This window comes from Hyperolius riggenbachi, chromosome 10 (assembly GCF_040937935.1).
Source record: "Hyperolius riggenbachi isolate aHypRig1 chromosome 10, aHypRig1.pri, whole genome shotgun sequence".
NCBI classification, from domain to species: domain Eukaryota; kingdom Metazoa; phylum Chordata; class Amphibia; order Anura; family Hyperoliidae; genus Hyperolius; species Hyperolius riggenbachi.
In genome coordinates, this window is record NC_090655.1 from 209,333,957 (window position 1) to 209,352,400 (window position 18,444).

At 39.9% G+C, this 18,444-nt stretch overlaps 1 protein-coding gene across 2 annotated transcripts in view; it reads right to left on the bottom strand.

Annotated features, from left to right (window-relative positions):
• LOC137534328 (zinc finger protein 665-like) overlaps positions 1–18,444 on the bottom strand; it is a 101,374-nt gene that overhangs the window by 36,167 nt on the left and 46,763 nt on the right. Inside the window, exon 7 of one of the 2 annotated variants that reach the window (XM_068255776.1) lies at positions 10,529–10,551. The exons of the other annotated variant lie outside the window; for it this stretch is intronic. Within the exon in view, the coding sequence (XP_068111877.1) occupies positions 10,529–10,551 (23 nt within the window). The remainder of the gene's footprint in view (positions 1–10,528; positions 10,552–18,444) is intronic. 2 annotated transcript variants of the gene reach the window in all.

Genomic DNA, 18,444 nt, shown 5'->3' on the forward strand with positions numbered 1-18,444 from the left:
ACACACAGGAAGAAACATACACACACACACACACACACAGGGAGAAACATACATACACAGCGAGAAATATATATATATATACACACACACACACACACACACACAGTGAGAAACATACACACACACAGCAAGAAACATATACACACACACATACACAGCGAGAAACATACACACACAGCACAGCGAGAAACATACACACACAGCGAGAAACACACACACACACACACACAGCAAGAAACATACACACACACACAGCGAGAAACATACACACACAGTGAGAAACATACACACACACACACACCGAGAAACATACACACACACACCGAGAAACATACACACACACACACAAACACAGCAAGAAACATACACACACACAGCGAAAAACATACACACACAGCGAGAAACATACACACACAGCGAGAAATATACACACACACACACACACACAGTGAGAAACATACACACACACAGCAAGAAACATACACACACACAGTGAGAAACATACACAGCGAGAAACATACACACACACAGCGAGAAACATACACACACACAAGGTGAGAAACACACGCACACACACGCAGTGAAAAACACACGCACACACACAGCAAGAAACATACACACACACACAGCAAGAAACATACACACACACACGCAGTGAGAAACACACGCACACACACGCAGTGAAAAACACACGCACACACACAGCAAGAAACATACACACACACAGCGAGAAACATACACACACACGCAGTGAGAAACACACGCACACACACGCAGTGAAAAACACACGCACACACACAGCAAGAAACATACACACACGCAGTGAGAAACACACACACACAGCGAGAAACATACACACACACACACAGCGAGAAACATACACACACACACACACAGCAAGAAACATATGCATACACAGTGAGAAACATACACACACACACACACAGCGAGAAACAAACACACACACACACAGCGAGAAACATACACACACACCGAGAAACATATACACACACACACAGCGAGAAACATACACACACACACCGAGAAACATACACACACACACAGCGAGAAACATACACACACACACCGAGAAACATACACACACACACAGCGAGAAACATACACATACTTCAAGTAAACACAGTAACTCTGACTCCCTTCCCCAATTACCATACACCGGAACCTATTACAGGTTGTCTGTAATCTTCCAGACAGTATTGAGAAACCTTCATAAGGACCTGATCTTTAGTGAATAGACATTTACTTGGCATAGAATGCAGTAGACTCAGCCCTCAACTACATGGAACTCAGTACATCCCAAAATACTCACCCAAATTGCACCCAGCACCTATAGATTCAGCCGCTACATGGTACTCAGTACTGTTGCACCATGCAACCAGCTCCCACAAGGTACCCAGTATCCCCCATAGCCCACACGCAGCACCTACAGTCCTGGCCAAAAGTTTTGAGACTGTCAAAAATATTAATTTTCACAAAGTTTGCTGCTAAACTGCTTTTAGATCTTTGTTTCAGTTGTTTATGTGATGTACTGAAATATAATTATAAGCACTTCATACTTTTCAAAGGCTTTTATTGACAATTACATGAGATTTATGCAGAGTCAGTGTTTGCAGAGTTGGCCCTTCTTTTTCAGGACCTCTGCAATTCGACTGGGCATGCTCTCAATCAACTTCTGGGCCAAATCCTGACTGATGGTAACCCATTCTTTTATAATCACTTCTTTGAGTCTCTCAGAATTAGTTGGTTTTTGTTTGTCCACCCGCCTCTTGAGGAATGACCACAAGATCTCAGGTTTAAATGGGGCCTTTCACATATTCCTCATATTTCATAACAACATAAAGCAATGCACAAATCTAGTGTGAAAAGGCACTAAGTCTTGATGTATGACACTGTAATGAGGAGCAGTGATGCTTTCCTTTTGCTCAGTATAGGAAAGTGGAATGTGGCACATGCAGTGCATACAGCATACAACAAAGGTTAAAGCAGCAGGGTCAGCCATACTATCCCAGGAAAAAAACACATGTATAAGTAGATAACTACTTGTTCTACTTACAGAACAGATGTACTGTGCTGACCACGTTTTGATTTCAACAAACTTTATATAGTAAAGGGAATTCTGTTCCTTGCAATTTTCCATCTGGCTTCCCTCTGACTAAAGCCAATCCTGATGTCATTTCCTCCCTTACTTTCTTTTTTTTTCTCCTAGAAACTGCAATGTCATAGCTAGCTTGCTTTGTAAACACATCACTGAACTGCCCTCAGCCACTCAGTGTGGACCAGGAATGTGGGAGGGATGATGACAAGCTTCCTTCTCATTGGCAATGGCACAAATAGAGCCAGGCTGACTGAGATAAGATTTGTTACAGCAGAAACATTTCTGAATAGATTGGAGTGCTTGCAATACAGGGTAAGGTTGCTGGCTGCATATTAAACACAGAGCAGTGGGTAAATGAAATTCGATTTTGTGGCTGACAATCCTTCTTTAACTACTTTGGCCTCCTGGACGTAGTAGCTACGCCCAGGAGGCCATGTGCGCGATCGCGCGCTCCCACGGCCGATCGCGCGCGTGCACACGTGCTCCCGGCCGCGGTTCGTTAGCCTGGCAATCAGTGAATCGGGCTATGGTGCCCGATCACTGATTGCTCTCCCCCGCTGAAAAAGCGACAGCTTCTCTCAGAAGCTGTGCTTTTTCTGGCTGTAACGTCCCCCATACGTTGCTCTAAGCGTATGTTACGCTCAGAGTGACGTCATGTAAACAAACTCATGGCCGCCATCTTGTGGCCAAAAAGTAAAACTACAAGTACAAGTGAAAAAAAATAAAACTCAAGACATTTACATTATAAAACAATGGCTTACATCCCACCCTCCCAAAAATACCCAAATACAATGTTTAATACAAAAAAAAACAAAAAAAAACATTACAATAAAAAAAAACCATGTAAATATTTACCTAAGGGTCTAAACTTTTTAAATATCAATGTAAAGATGAAATATTTCTATTTTTTTTTTATTTTAAACTTGTAAATAGTGATAGATGCAAAACGGAAAAAATGCACCTTTATTTCCAAATAAAATATTGTCGCCCTACATTGTGATAGGGACATAATTTTAACGATGTAATAACCGGGACATATGGGCAAATACAATACATGAGTTTTAATTATGGAGGCATGTATTATTTTAAAACTATAATGGCTGAAAACTAAGAAATATTGAATTTTATTCTTCCTGTTAAAATGCATTTACAGTAAAGTGGCTCTTAGCAAAATGTACCCCCCAAAGAAAGCCTAATTGGTGGCGGAAAAAACAAGATATAGATCAGTTCATTGTGATAAGTAGTGATAAAGTTATAGGCTAATGAATGGGAGGTGAAAATTGCTCGGATGCATAAAGTGAAAACGACTGAAGGCTGAAGTGGTTAATGAACTTTCCAATTATGCCTAGTCTTTGGCCCAATCCACAGTCTGCTATGGCTACACCCACTTTTTGCTGTGCTGCCCTTCTTTGGTCTAGATACTGTGGCTTGTTTAGGATTAAGTACTAATGTTGTTCGGTCATTATTTTATGTAAGTGAAATTCCATTTTCTAATGTTAAATAAGTTATATCTCTCTATTAATAGCACATTCTGTATGTCTGTGTGAGGGAGTAAAGAGGAGGGGAGGGCAGGCGAGGGGAGTGATTAATAAGGTAGATTTCCTGTGGTGCCAAAATGGCCAAAAAGGACCCTGAGTACATGCAACTAAAAGAAAACTTTCTATTAAGAGAGGAAGAGGACCAACAGAACAAAGGACAATAGGGCCACTATCTGTACTTCTGGAAAATATTTTGAACAATGCTCTCATAACCCTTTTTATGTTATTACCTAACGCTTTATAATGACAATGAAAAAAAAAACACAAACAAATTGCATGTATTTGTTTTACAATACTTTTGTGTGTCTAATTCTAAATGTTTATATTGTGTAACCTATAATGATAAATCAAAATGTACATCTTTCTCATAGTTTGTGCATAAAGGCCAGTCATGCTTCTGAATATATTTCCTAACATTCTAATATTTATGTTCCTTAGAAAATGACTACTTCATCTGCTAAAGGAACACCATCTATTCAAGACAAATGAAGTACAAGAGGAAAAAAAAAATAGGCATAAGATGGTTACCGGTGACAATCAAAGTGCCAGACTTTAGTCCTACACTTTATTTTAAAGGTGCTGACACAACGTCCCATTATATCCGACAACGGCACCCCTCGCAGCAGTCATATTTATCATTGGCGGACTATGTCCAACAGTGGAACTGAACAGGAAAACAACATAGTCTAATAAAGGATCGGAATGGGTTTAGCACAAGTTGCAGACAAAGGGCAGCTACCACTTACAATCTTTTTGTGCAGTCATTTAAACAAAAGTATCATGCTCTGCACCATAAAAGGTTGATACCCTCTCCACAGAATCAGAAACACTTTCTGCTAAAAGACATTCTTCAACTTTCAGTTGCATTTATTGAGTAAAATAAACTAACTTCAGTGCAATGTTCTCCCCAGATTTTTTTTTTCAGCTGGGTGGCAGGAAAATGTAGGCAGGTGGTGCAAGACAGCGAACCAGGTCATTTGGGGTGCATGCATGGTGGTGCATAATGCCAGATGACAGTGCGGCTATAGCTGCGATGCTATAGTCTGTGTCCTGTGTAAAGGTAATTCGGGGTTCCGGCGATCGCTGGACCCCGAATTACTTCTGCCCCCCAGTGATTCAGCGGCAGCTCGTCCTGTGCCCAACTGACTGTGCGGCATACTAATACATATCTGCAGGCCAGGAAATGTAGGGCTGGCACTTCCATAAGGGCAACCTGGGCAATTTCCAAGGGAGGACGCAGAGAAAACACACACACACCCACACACTACATTAGGCTTTTCAAAGGCATAGCACCAGCTTAAAGGACCACTTTCGTGAAAAAATTTCAAAGATTCTGGCTAGCCTCCCAGCTCTCTGCACACTTTTTTGTGCAGTTTTATGGAGCTACTGGCATTCACCAAGTGCTTTTGAAAATAAAAAAAAAACCCTAAGAATCCCCCATGAGGAGATGGGTTAGTCCAAAACTTGTCGGTTCTAGCATATTTCTGTAAGGATTCCTCCTGTGGCGTGTTCTGTCCGTTGCGGTGGAGCCGCAAACGGACAGTTCTGGCTTGTCTGCCTGCATTCGCTTGTGCATTTGCAATGAGTCACAATGTCATTTGCAATTTTCTCTGCAGTTCTGGGCAGCTCAGGATGCTGTCATCATTCCACCAATGGCTTACTACAGCTGAGCTGCGGCCAGATAGCCCTGGATGGAGCGCCTGTTTAAACAAAATGAAGCAGGTGCATAAATTTGGGCACCACAAAAATAGATGAAATCGATATTTAGTAGATACTCTTTTTGCAGAAATTACAGCCTCTAAACGCTTCCTGTAGGTTCCAATGAGAGTCTGGATTCCGGTTGAAGGTATTTTGGACCATTCCTCTTTACAAAACATCTCTAGTTCATTGAGGTTTGATGGCTTCCAAGCATGGACAGCGCTCTTTAACTCACACCACAGATTTTATATTATAATCAGGTCTGGGGACTGAGATGGCCATTCCAGAAAGTTATACTTGTTCCTCTGCATGAATGCCTTAGTGGATTTTGAGCAGTGTTTAGGGTCGTTGTTTTGTTGAAAGGTCCTGTCCAGGCGCAACTTCAGCTTTGTCACGGATTCCTGGACATTGGTCTCCATAATCTGCCAATCCTGAGTGGAATCCATGTGTCCCTCAACTTCGACAAATTTCCAAGTCCTTGCACTGGCCACACAGCCTCACAGCATAATGGAACCACCACCATATTTTACTGTATGTAGCAGGTGTTTTTCTTCAAATGCCGTGTTCTTTTTCAACCATGCGTAACACCCCTTGTTATGCCCAAATAATTTTAATTTCATCAGTCCACAGCACCTTATTCCAAAATGAAGCTGGCTTGTCAAAATGTGCTTTAAGCAGCTCTGTTTGTGCTGTGGGCAGAGAAAAGACTTCCTCTGCATCACTCTCGCATACAGCATCTCCTGTGTAAACTGTGCCGAATGGTTGAACGATGCACAGTGACTTCATCTGTAGCAAGATGATGAAGTAAGTCTTTGGTGCTGGTCTATGGGTTGACCCTGACTGTTCTCACCATTTGTCGCTTCTGTCTATCAGACATTTTTCTTGGTCTGCCACTTTGAGACATAACTTGAACTGAGCCTGGGGTCTTCCATTTCCTCAATATGTTCCTAACTGTGGAAACAGCTGAAATCTCTGAGACAGCTTTCTGTATCCTTCCCCTAAACCATGATGGTGAACAATCTTTATCTTCAGGTCATTGGAGAGTTGTTTTGAGACCCCCATGTTGCTACTCTTCAGAGAAAATTAAAAGGAGGAGGGAAACTTACAATTTACCCCCTTAAATACTCTTTCTCATAATTGGATTCACCCGGGTATGTAGGTCAGGGGTCACTGAGCTTACCAAGCCAATTTGAATCCAATAATTAGTTCTAAAGGTTTTGGAATCAATAAAATAAAATACAGTGCCCAAATGTATGCACCTGCCTAATTTTATTTAAACAATTATTGTGCACTTTATGTAAATACAATAAACTTAATTTCACTTCTCAAATATCACTGTGTGTGTCTCCTCTATAAATACATTCAACTGACATTTTTTATCGTAACAACTAACGATTTATACAGAAAAATCATGACAATTAACAAGATTGCCCAAACTTTCGCATCCCACTGTAGTTACTTCCAGAAAAAAATCTCAGACATTGTCAAACTAACATGTACAAGGAAAACGTCACACAGACACAAATATAAAATAAAGGTTTATGAAATTCATGATGGTGGAAAAGTAAGATTAAGAAGGTAAACAATACAATAAAATGTTTTACTACCATTTAGAATACTAGTTAAAAAATAAATTCCACTTTTATATTCTTGACTACGCACGGCGAGCAAAAAAAAAAAAATGAGACAACTGAGAATTTGGAGCTTTGAAAACAGGACAGCAATATGTGTTAGAGTTCACTGAATATTTTATTTAACTGACTGAAAAGATGTACACATTTGTTGAAACAATTACTTTGTACATTATTTATACAAACATCATGTGTAATAATTGTGTAATAATTAAAGTTGTAATGTTAACATTTCTTCATAATGTATTATTTATTAGATAAATGTTACATTAACATCTTAAGATAAATTATAAATATATAGTCTTTCCCATTTATGAATTCGATTTTTAGAAAATGCATAATACATTAAATAAAAATGATGGTTATACAATTGGTGACACAATATACATATATTACAAACATGTTTTTGAGGTTTCCAACCACAGATGCTATGTGTCCAATCAATCTTAAGGTGGCCAAAAATGATACAACAAAATCATCCGATTTTATGGCAATTCGATAAAAACAATCGGATCTCCCGAAAAAAATCGAAAGCTTTTTTTTCATTCGTCTGAAAAATCCGATCGGATTTCCCGTTTTCTTCTATTTTTATCAATCCGGAATGCCAGATATTTTTCTTCAATCTTCCTAAAGATTGTATGATGTGTGTTAGATTGTCAATTTATTAATATACAAACCCTAGCAATTTTGTCAGCGTTTCCAATCATTTTTATCATAATTAGGGAAAAATTGAACATATGTGTGTGGTACATTGGTGATTGGTCATATTTTTGAAATGTTGCAATCAGTCAGAAAAATGTATTGCAATTCTTAAATTGAACAGATATTTAAAAAATTGTATGGTGTGTGTGGCCACCTTTAGTTAAAAAAACAAAAACAAAAAAAAAACATACAGAATAAGAAATACAATAAATAGACAATAAATCAGTACTACAAGAACAAAATGTCTTCTTCATACAGCAACGATTCAAAAACATGGGCTAAATTACAAATTATATGGTAGCTACATAACATTATAATAGTGTTAACATTTGAATAGCGCTTTTCTCCTGTCGGACTCAAAGCACTTAAAAGGATCAAATTGAGATTGAGGAAATTATGAGTTTGGTTATGGAAAAATACATGACTAATCGATTAAAGTAAAATAAACATCCACAATTCCGCCACTAAAAATGTACAGGCTAATTTTGGTGATATTACAAAGCAAAATCACATACAGTAAGGGCAGACGTTCATTGGGAGGATGTGTTTGAGAGCATACATTTCTTTTCGATGTCTGCCATTAAGCAATGTTAATTTCCACATCCGAAAGCAGCAACGTTAACTTGTCGGCAACGCACGGCAAGTGTTATTCCGCAAATATTCAGCAAGTGGAAGCTTTTTGGGCACATTTCAGACAAAAACACACAACAGTTATTATTGTGCAATAAATCAATGTTTCATGCTCATTTACTGCACATCAATTCACCTAGTACAGATTGTAGCCAAACAAGGAATCAAACCAGTGGAAAAGCACAGAGGTGATGCAAAGGAAGACAGCGACCCAAGAGATTACATTGTAAGCAGCTTTGTTAGCAGGGATGTTGTTGTTTTAATAAACGGAATTACGCTATGTTTTATCCTTACATTGGCTCTAGGAAGTTTTTTACAGAGGCAATGGCTGCCAGGAGTTGGGCTTGTTTACAAGAAAACTGAGAGTGAGCGGCCACTCTATAATTAGTGGTGGAGGTTCTCCAGGCTGGGGGCTTTATCACATTATTCGGAAGTGTGTGTTAATCACTGAGGGTGTCAGTAAGCAAACGTTACACACCATATGTTGGTTTCTTTTTCCCCCATACATGCTATTGGATGAATCCATGAGGAATTAAAGCGCAGCAGCATTGAATACATAACGTTTGGACTTCCTATACAGAGGACACTGCTTGCGGCTGGGACACCTGTCAAGTACTTTTTTGCATATTTTGCGCAGTGATACTATTGAATATGTGTAATCTGCTACACAAAAACGCACTCAAAACCGCTAGGTATGTTTAGAAAACGTCTCTAAACATACCTAGAATCGCTCTGAAATCCGCTTCAAAAACCGCTAGCGTTTTGTGGATCGGCTAGCGGTTTTGATATGCACTGGGCCTAAGATTCAAGATTCAAGCACGGTATTGTCAATGTGTAACACAGCAAAACTACTAAACAAAACCCTTTGCACCAGTTGTATCGACCCTATTGAGTCCACTATTTTGCAGTCACATCCCTAAGCGCTGTACATTGTTCCTTTTGGCTAAATAAAGACTGATGTAACAAAAATAAAATGGAAGCAACTGCACACCACTATTACCCTCTCCAAGGGTGGTCAACCAACTAAGATCACCCTAAGAAAAAGGAATGCTCAGAGAGATGTCGGGGATCCCCAGCGAATTTGTCTAAAGGTGGCCATTAACGATCCAATTTCTAGCGAAAAATTGTTCAAGCGATCTTATAATTCTGGTCGGAAGAAAAATCGTTCACTACACCATCAACGAACCAATCTTTGCTTCCTATCTACCACAACCAACTAGAAAATCCAAATTGTGGTTTGACCAAAATCCAATCGGACGACTACTTTTATAATCGTTCGTAATCGATTGTACCCATCAATGGAGATTATTTACAACCAATGCGATCAGAATTTCGGATCGCTCTAACGATTTTTAACTACAAAATGGACCGTTTGCGGCCACCTTTAGGATCTAAAAGTTTCTCTATCACATTGGGGAAAAAATGGTGACGTAAGGAGAAAGCCACTATTGAAATAAAACAGTGATGTGTGTCGACTTTTTGTTAATGACTACATGAATAAGCCAGAAGGCTACAGGAAGAATGTTCTGTGGACAGATGATACATATACATATTTTTTGCTTGAGTGCAATGTGTTATGGTTGTGCAATGCAGTCTAAGAACCTTTTCCCACCGACTTTAGTGCTTCTGGATCAGGATATTTACCATCATTAATAGATATACTGTATAAATTCTGGATTTTATCAGCAAACTCTGTAGGAAAATGTCAGGAATGTGCTTTAAGATGATCCTGACCTCACAAAGTTGATGTACCAAAGCATTGTTAAAGCGGAAGAAAGTTGATGCTTTGGAATAGCAAAGTCAAAGTCCTGACCTTAACCCTACAGAAATGTTGTGGAAGAACCTGGAAAAGGCAGTTCCAATGAGGAATCTTGCCAATATTCCTGACAAGAGGCTATTCTGGACAGGAGGAATGGGTTAAAATGTGCAGGTTTTGCTGTCTAAGTGGGACACCCAAGTTACTAAAAGCAAAGGCTTATGTATTTTTGACACAGAAATATACAATTTTAGACAATCTTCTTCAGTTTCATCAGTCAAAAAAACAAACAAACAGATTTTAAGTAATTTTTACTGAGTTTTATTGAAAACTCAAAAGGGTTCACAAACTTTCAAGCATCACTGTAGGTGTACAAGAAAAATTTAAATTGTGCTGAAAATCTTACATGCTATTTATTTATCTAACTACTTACAAAATAAATGTTGCTTTCACGTACCTTTTGGGTCACCAGGGCAGCACCTACAGTAAAGAGAATGAACCCATCAGCCATCATTTTCAACTATGTAGCACAAAAAGTTTGGACAAGCACCATATAATAAGCTATTATGATAATCAATTAAAGTCTGAATGGTTGCTCAAAAGTGAGAGCCAATCCAATCAGACTAATGAACAGTATGTGCTAATGGGTCAATATACAATTTACATAAGTACAAGAACAGTGCCCAAGTAACAGCACCAAAACGACTCAGGATAATTATAATTAATTTTATTGCGAAAATACTTTCTATGGGATGAAAAACTGTTAAAAACACCAAAGGTGATACACTAGGTAACAAGTATAAACAGTCCAAAAAGAGTAAATAATAATCCACAGGAACTCCAATCCACTTATATACAATCAAAATGCTGGCGTGAGGCTGATAATGTCAACAACACTGGAACAGCAGCAATAATGAATAATAGTTTATAAATGAATAAAAAGTAAGCCACAGACCACAAGGGGCCAACACAATTTGTATATCCATATATAAGTGCCAACAATTATGTTAAACATCCAGAGGGCTGGAATGAATAAAATAGGAAGCAAATCGCTGCTAAAGTAAGGTGCAAAAATAAAGCAAAGTGACTAGTGAAAAAGTGCTTACGTGCCAGTGAAGGATTGAAGATCCCAATGACCTAGCGCAGTGATCTGCAAACTTAGCTCTCCAGCTGTTAAGGAACTACAAGTCCCGCAATGCATTTGCCTTTATGAATCATGACTGTGGCTGTCTGACTCCAGCAATGCATTGTGGGACTTGTAGTTCCCTAACAGCTGGAGAGCCAAGTTTGCAGATCCCTGACCTAGCGTATGACCGCCTTAAAGGGAAGGTTCAAGCAAAATAAAAAAATGAGTTTCACTTACCTGGGGCTTCTACCAGCCCCATGCAGCCATCCTGTGCCCTTGTAGTCACTCACTGCTGCTCCAGTCCCCTGCTGGCAGCTTGCCGACCTCGGAGGTCAGCGGGACGCATTGCATACATTTTACGCATTCCCGCTAGTGCAGGAACATTAACGCATACATTTTTACGCATTACTGGTTCAATGCGTACATTTTTACGCATTGAACCAGTAATGCGTAAAAATGTATGTGTTAATGTTCCTGCACTAGCGGGAATGCGTAAAAATGTATGCAATGCGTCCCGCCGACTTCCGAGGTCGGCAAGCTGACAGTGGGGGACTGGAGCAGCAGTGAGTGACTATGAGGGCACAGGATGGCTGCATGGGGCTGGTAGAAGCCCCAGGTAAGTGAAACTCAGTTTTTTATTTTGCTTGGACATTCCCTTTAATGCATCTTGCGGGTACCCCCACTTCTGAGAGGGGCAAAAATAAAGCACCGTGACCAGTGAAAAAGTGCCAGTGAATGATTGGAGTACCCGATGACCTAGCGTATGACCGCCTTAATGCATCTCGCCGGCACGCCTCATTAAGGTGGTCATACACTAGATCATCGGCTCTTCAATCCTTCACTGGCATATAAGCACTTTTTCACTGGTCACTTTGCTTTATTTTTGCACCTTACTTTAGCAGTGGTCTGCTTCCTATTTTATTCATCCCAGCCCTCTTTCTGTTTCACATTATTGTTGGCACTTATATATGCATATACAAATTGTGTTGGCCCCTTGTGGTCTGTAGCTTACTTTTTATTCACTTATAAACTATTATTCATTATTGCTGCTGTTACAATGTTGTTGACATTATCAGCCTCACGCCAGCATTTTGATTGTATATAAGTAGAATGGAGTTCCTGTGGATTTACTCTTTTTGGACTGTTTATACTTGTTACCTAGTGTACCACCTTTAGTGTTTTTAACTGTTTTTTATCCCATAGAAAGTATTTTCGCAAAAAAATTATTTATTAATTATAATTATCCTGAGTCGTTCTGGCGCTGTTACTTGGATACTGTTCTTGTGCTTATGGTCATTTTTAACTAGGTGAACTGTAACAATCAAAGTAAATCCAAATATAAAATCACCTCGGAAAAAATGGTTGTGGGAGTTGCTGTATCAAAGTGCCTCCAGTTACAGGAATAGGGCCGTATTTGTTTTTATGTGGCCAGGTTGAGTTGCATTGCCCTAGTATTGCTGGAAACTATTTTCTTTATATCCTAAAATTTGACTGCACCAATTATGGTGAAAGTGTACTCTTTCTTCTACCATGATTCTTGATTTCTTCTACCATGATTCTTGTGTTCCAGATTTTTTTTTTTTTTGCTTTTCGTTTTTTTTTTTTTTTTTGCACAAGCAACACAAATGTATTTCTATACTCCCTCGGAATATATTCCCTCAATTAAACACTTTTTTACTCCTTATCACCTGTGTATGATAAATGCTCAACAACTACAGTAAAACCTTGGATTGAGAGGAAGGGCTGGTGCACACCAAGAGCGGTTCTGAGCGTTTTTTAAAACGCTTGAGGATTGAAAACCGCTTGGCTAATGTATTTCAATGGGCTGGTGCACACCAGAGCGGCTCGTCTTTGCCCAAACGCAAACTCGGGTCCTGCAGCATTTTTGAGATTTCTGAGGCGTTTCTGCCACAAGTATAGGAAAGTATAGGAAAGTGGAAAACTGCTCTGAAAAACGCTAGATCAGAGCGGTTTCCCAAGCGTTTTTGTTACAGAAGCTGTTCAGTTACAGCTTTACTGTAACAAAATATAAAATCTGCTACACAAAATTGCTCTAAAAAACGCTAGGCATGTTTAGAAAACCTCTCTAAACATGCCTAGAATTGCTCTAAAAACAATTTCAAAAACCACTAGCGTTTGCGAATCCGCTAGCGGTTTTTGGTGTGCACCAGCCCTAACTTGGTTTAACCACTTCAACCCGCAGGTGTTTTCACATCTAGGACAGAAGCCATTTTCCACGTCAGTGCTCCTCCCATTCATTCGACAATAACTTTATTACTAATTATCACACCTAAGTGATCTATACCTTGTTTTTTCGTCACCAATTAGGCTTTCTTTGAGTGGTACATTTTGCTAAGAATTATTTTGTTCTAAATGCATTTTAACAGGAATAATAAGAAAAAGTGAAAAAAATTCATTATTTCTCAGTTTTCAGCCATTATAGTTTTACGTTCTACTGAGCATAAAACCCACACATTTTATTTGCCCATTTGTCCTGGTTATTTCAACATTTAAAATATTTCCCTAGTACAATGTATGGCCCCAATATTTTATTTGAAAATAAAGGTGCATTTTTTCAGTTTTGCGTCTGTCCCTAATTGCAAGCCCATATAGGCGCAACATAATAGTAATATCCCCTCACAACATACATATGAAAAAGTTTAGTCCCTAAGGTAACTATTTATGTATTTTTTTTAAACTGTAATTTTTTTGTAACTATTTTTTTTTAGTTACTGTGCATGGTGGGGGGTTCAATCAGTTCTTATTCAATGTGTAATAGTTATTTTTTTTTTTTGTTTCTACTTTAATTTTACTTTTTGGCAACTAGGTGGCTCTAAGCACTCTCCTGGAAGTTACCAGGAAGTGCTCCATCATTTTTTTTTTTATTTTTTACATTTTGTGACGTCTGCTTTTATGAATCCAGATGCTTCCTGATTGGAGGCATCTTGATTCATTCACAGCCAGCTTACTCGGCCTTTACCTGTGGCTGATCTTGGTTCTTCACCACACAGCCAGCTCAGTGGAGCAACTAACCCTGCCCTAAAACACTTCAGCCCCTGCTTGTTACAAGTGGCCTGATTTCCTATATTTTTATTTACGCATCTTGGTCCCAAAACAAACTTCGTATAATACAACAGAAAAACTGAATAAACACAAAACACTGTTTTTGAATTTTTATTTTATTTACCAAAGGAAAATAATGTTCACCAAATTCCATATCAACCATGTGAAAAAGTAACTGCCCTTCACACAAGCACAGCCACACAATCAACCAATAAGCCATATTTGTAAAATTCAATTCAGCTTGATTGTTTAAATTATGGTTGTAAACAAAAGGGCTGTAAACAGACATTTTCCACCAATGTGCTATTTTCTAAAAGGTATAAACTAGCAGCCAGTTCTCAGTCACCAGACATTCGAGAGTACACAAGGCATCATTCAGTAAAGGGTTTCAAAGCGATCTCTAAAACCCTGAGTCTCCAGTGAACCACTGAGAGAACCACGACCTCCATATGGGAAAATAAAAACTTGGAACAGTGGTAAATTTGTGCAAGACAGGGAATACAGCTGGGAAATCACAGAAAACCTCACGAGTATCATGCCTTAACTTTCCTAGCAGTAAGCAAACACATTGCCTGCTGCTACATCTAAATATTTCAAGAATTTTTTTTTTTGTGCACACCAAGCGTCATCTCTGTGTAGGACTTTTAATGTAAATTCAGTCTAGCTTTCTTTGCAAAACATTTCCCACATGATGAACATAAATAAGGCCTTCCCCCCTTACAAGACTCTTCTTCTAGGAAAAACACATTCCACTTTCTGAAAATGAATATTGCTTTGGTCTTATGATTGATGCTCAATAAAATTAGCTCCATTTTAAAAAACATTTCCCACATTCAAAGCAGGAACATGGCTTCTCCTCAGAATGAGTTCTCTCATGTACCGTAAATGTTCCCACACTGAGAACATGGATGTGGCTTCTCTCCTGTATGAATTAGCATATGTGAGATAAGGTTTCCCTTTAGGGAAAAACATTTTAGGCACTCAGGACATGAGCTAGGCTTCTCTCCAGAGGGACTTTTTGATTGCATAATTACCTCTGATCTTCTAGAAAAGCAATTAAACATTCAGGACATGAAAGCAAGTGCTGTTCTATGTTACTACTATGCTACTAGATAAAATTCCCTATCTTCCAAACACGTATTCGACTTTATCCCTACACGAGTCCTTTTATGTGTTATGAGAATTATTTTCCAGGAAGTTCCTTCAGAATATAAGAAGAGTTTTTCTGGTGTGGGAATCTTCTGATGTGAAAGAAGATTTTCTTTCTGAGCAAAACATTTCCTTGATTGTGAACATGAAAATGGGTTCCCGGCTGAGTGAGGTCATCGATGTTGGTTGTTGTTTCTGAGAAAAACATTTCCCACAATCAAAACATAAATGAGCATTCTCTACTTTGTGACTCGTTTATTTTTTTTTTGCCTAAGTTTTTTCCTAGAATATAAATGTTTCCATCTATAGGTAAGTCACTAGGCCTTGTTTCCACACCAGAGATTGCTTGTTATCCAAGTGCTCCATGAAGCACACATCTGACTAGACTTATTGCTCTGGATGGGTGTTCCAGGGTCCCATTGGTTTCTGCTGGACTTGAACTAATGATGATCTTCTGACTGAGAAGGCAAGTCACCAGTGATGTGTCTTTCATATGATGCTCTACATTTCCTTGGCCAACCACTGAGTTTTTCTGTACTCAATAATGGACGTTTCTTTGTGTTTCTGTAGAAGAGATTAAAGGCTTGTATACACGCTTGACTAAAGTCGGCTGAGGCGACTAATAAGCAGGGATGGGCTCACGGGTAATTACAAGTCCGCAATTAAAATGAGCCTTAAAGAAACTCAGAGAGGAGTCTCACTACAGTTTTTTTACTTACCCGGGACTTCCTCCAGCCCCATAAGCATGGCTGCGTCCCTTGCCGTCCTCCTACGATGTCCCATTCAGCTGCGGTGAGCCCCAGGAAGTGGCTCAGTGACGTCACCCCTAACTAACCGCTTATCATCCAGCCGCACAGCTGCTGCAATTAAAGCTCATTTTAATTACGTATTCGAGTTCTTACGGACTCGTGATTACCCGTGAGCCCATCCCTGCCAATAAGGACTGCCTCAGCCGATTATCAAGCATGTGTATAACAGCCCTAAACCCTGAAGAGATCTGCCTAGCAAATCAACTCACCCTACAAGCGGCCAACTTCTTTGAAGACGCCGTTCGCATGTGCCACTGTCCCTCCACTCCTCCCAGCATAGCAACAGAACACGTCAGCTACACAGCTGACACACGTCTGCACTGGACTGCCCAGTGATGTTGCCCAAGGGGATCGGGTCCTGATCCCCAGTGGGCAACATATATCACGGTTGTGTAGGCACCTTAAAACAGCACATATAGTCCATGTATAGGCATGGGTATGCGCACAAATGAGTAAACAAACAAATGATAACAGGTGGTTTGCCCGATCCAAACGTTGGATCTACTCACACGACTGTTGGTCTGATATCGTTCAGCTGGCTGTGAGTATACAAATTGTTTGAACGAATTGTACTTGTTTTGAACGTGACCATATCGTGCAGTCCTTCATTCCACTTCTGTGCACAGTATGTTAATAACGTGGCCGTTTGAACGTACAGGTTGTGTCAACGTATAGGTCGCGCGGCTGGTCATGTTGTTGTGCACTTGTTGGATGTGTGTATTCAGCTCTTCCATTGAGTATTCAAGCATCATAGATTAATGGGAACAGCTATTGTTTCTACAAATCAGAGTAGGCGGAGGAGGGAAGTTGGAAGGCGCTGTGTGTGTTCAACATTCACACAACTCGTGCGCAGTAATAACAGCGCAGGAGATTTGGGCGCAGCCGGCGCCGCTATAGACTGTAATAGGAATTACGGCTATAGCAACGCACAGTGAGTAACTTCGGCGCTGTCAGAAGACGGAGCTAAAGTTACTTTTAAAACACTGTAATTCAGCTACCAGCAATAGCTAGAAGCTGAATTACATTATTCCCCCCCATCCATGCTGCCTGGAGGGGTAATAGTAATTGACGCTGCCAGGACTTGTGCAGGAGTAGGGTAACCCGTATACCGGCTGTATCCTGTGCCCAAATCTCCCGGCGGCGATTTCCAAGGTACGCCACACAGCTTTGTATTGAGCAGTACAAAAAAAAAAAAAACCAACAATATTCTTTCCATCTTTTTTCTGAAATCTCATGGAATATTGAATGGTGCACAACGTTACCCCAGTCCATTAGCATCAGACAGATATTGTATACCTGATCTGGAGAGTATAAAAAATAAAAAAAAAAACACCACTCAACCTTACTCCATCAAACTAGATGTGCTGGTGACCAGGATGCTGAGAAGATTGTAGTGTAGAAAAGGTCCGCACCAGTGATGGGCTCACTAGTCACAAGTCCCTAAGGACTCGAATTCGTGATTTAAATGAGGTTTAATTGCCTCAGCTGTGTGACTGGGTGACAAGGGGTTAGTTAACCATAAGTCCGTTGTCCTCCCTGCGCTCCAAACAGCTTGCACGCATCCTATTGGACACGTTGCAAGCCTCACTACGTGCACTTCCTCCTTCAAGCCGGAGGGAGGAAGTGATCGGTGGTGAGGCTTGCAACACGTCCAATAGGACACGTGCAAGCTGTTTAGAGCCCAGGGAGGATGACAGACTTATGGGTAACTAACCCCTTGTCCTCGAGCCGCACAGCAATTAAGCATTATTTATATCACAAATTCAAATCCTTAGGGACTTGTAAGCCCATCACGGGTCCGCACTCACCAGGATTCAAAGTCCAAGACATACCAAAGTCCAGTCCTTAACATACCTGTTGTTACAAATCTGTGTTATCTCTTGATTATCCAAAGAGAAACAATGACGAAGCTCATAGTTATACACCCCTCCCTCTGGATGAAGTTTTCATTTTAAGGTGCAGGGAAGAGAAGTGTTGTTAAGGACAACTGTAACAAGAGCGATATGGAGGCTGCCATATTTATTTCCTTTTAAACAATACCAGTTGCCTGGCTACCCTGTTGCTCTATTTGCCTGCAGTAGTGTCTGAATCACACCAGAAGCAAGCATGCAGCTAATCTTGTCAGATACACCCGAGAGGCTGATGATTAGCAGGATAGCCAGGCAACTGGTATTGTTTAAAAGGAAATAAATATGGCAGCCTCCATATCCCTCTCATTAGAGTTGT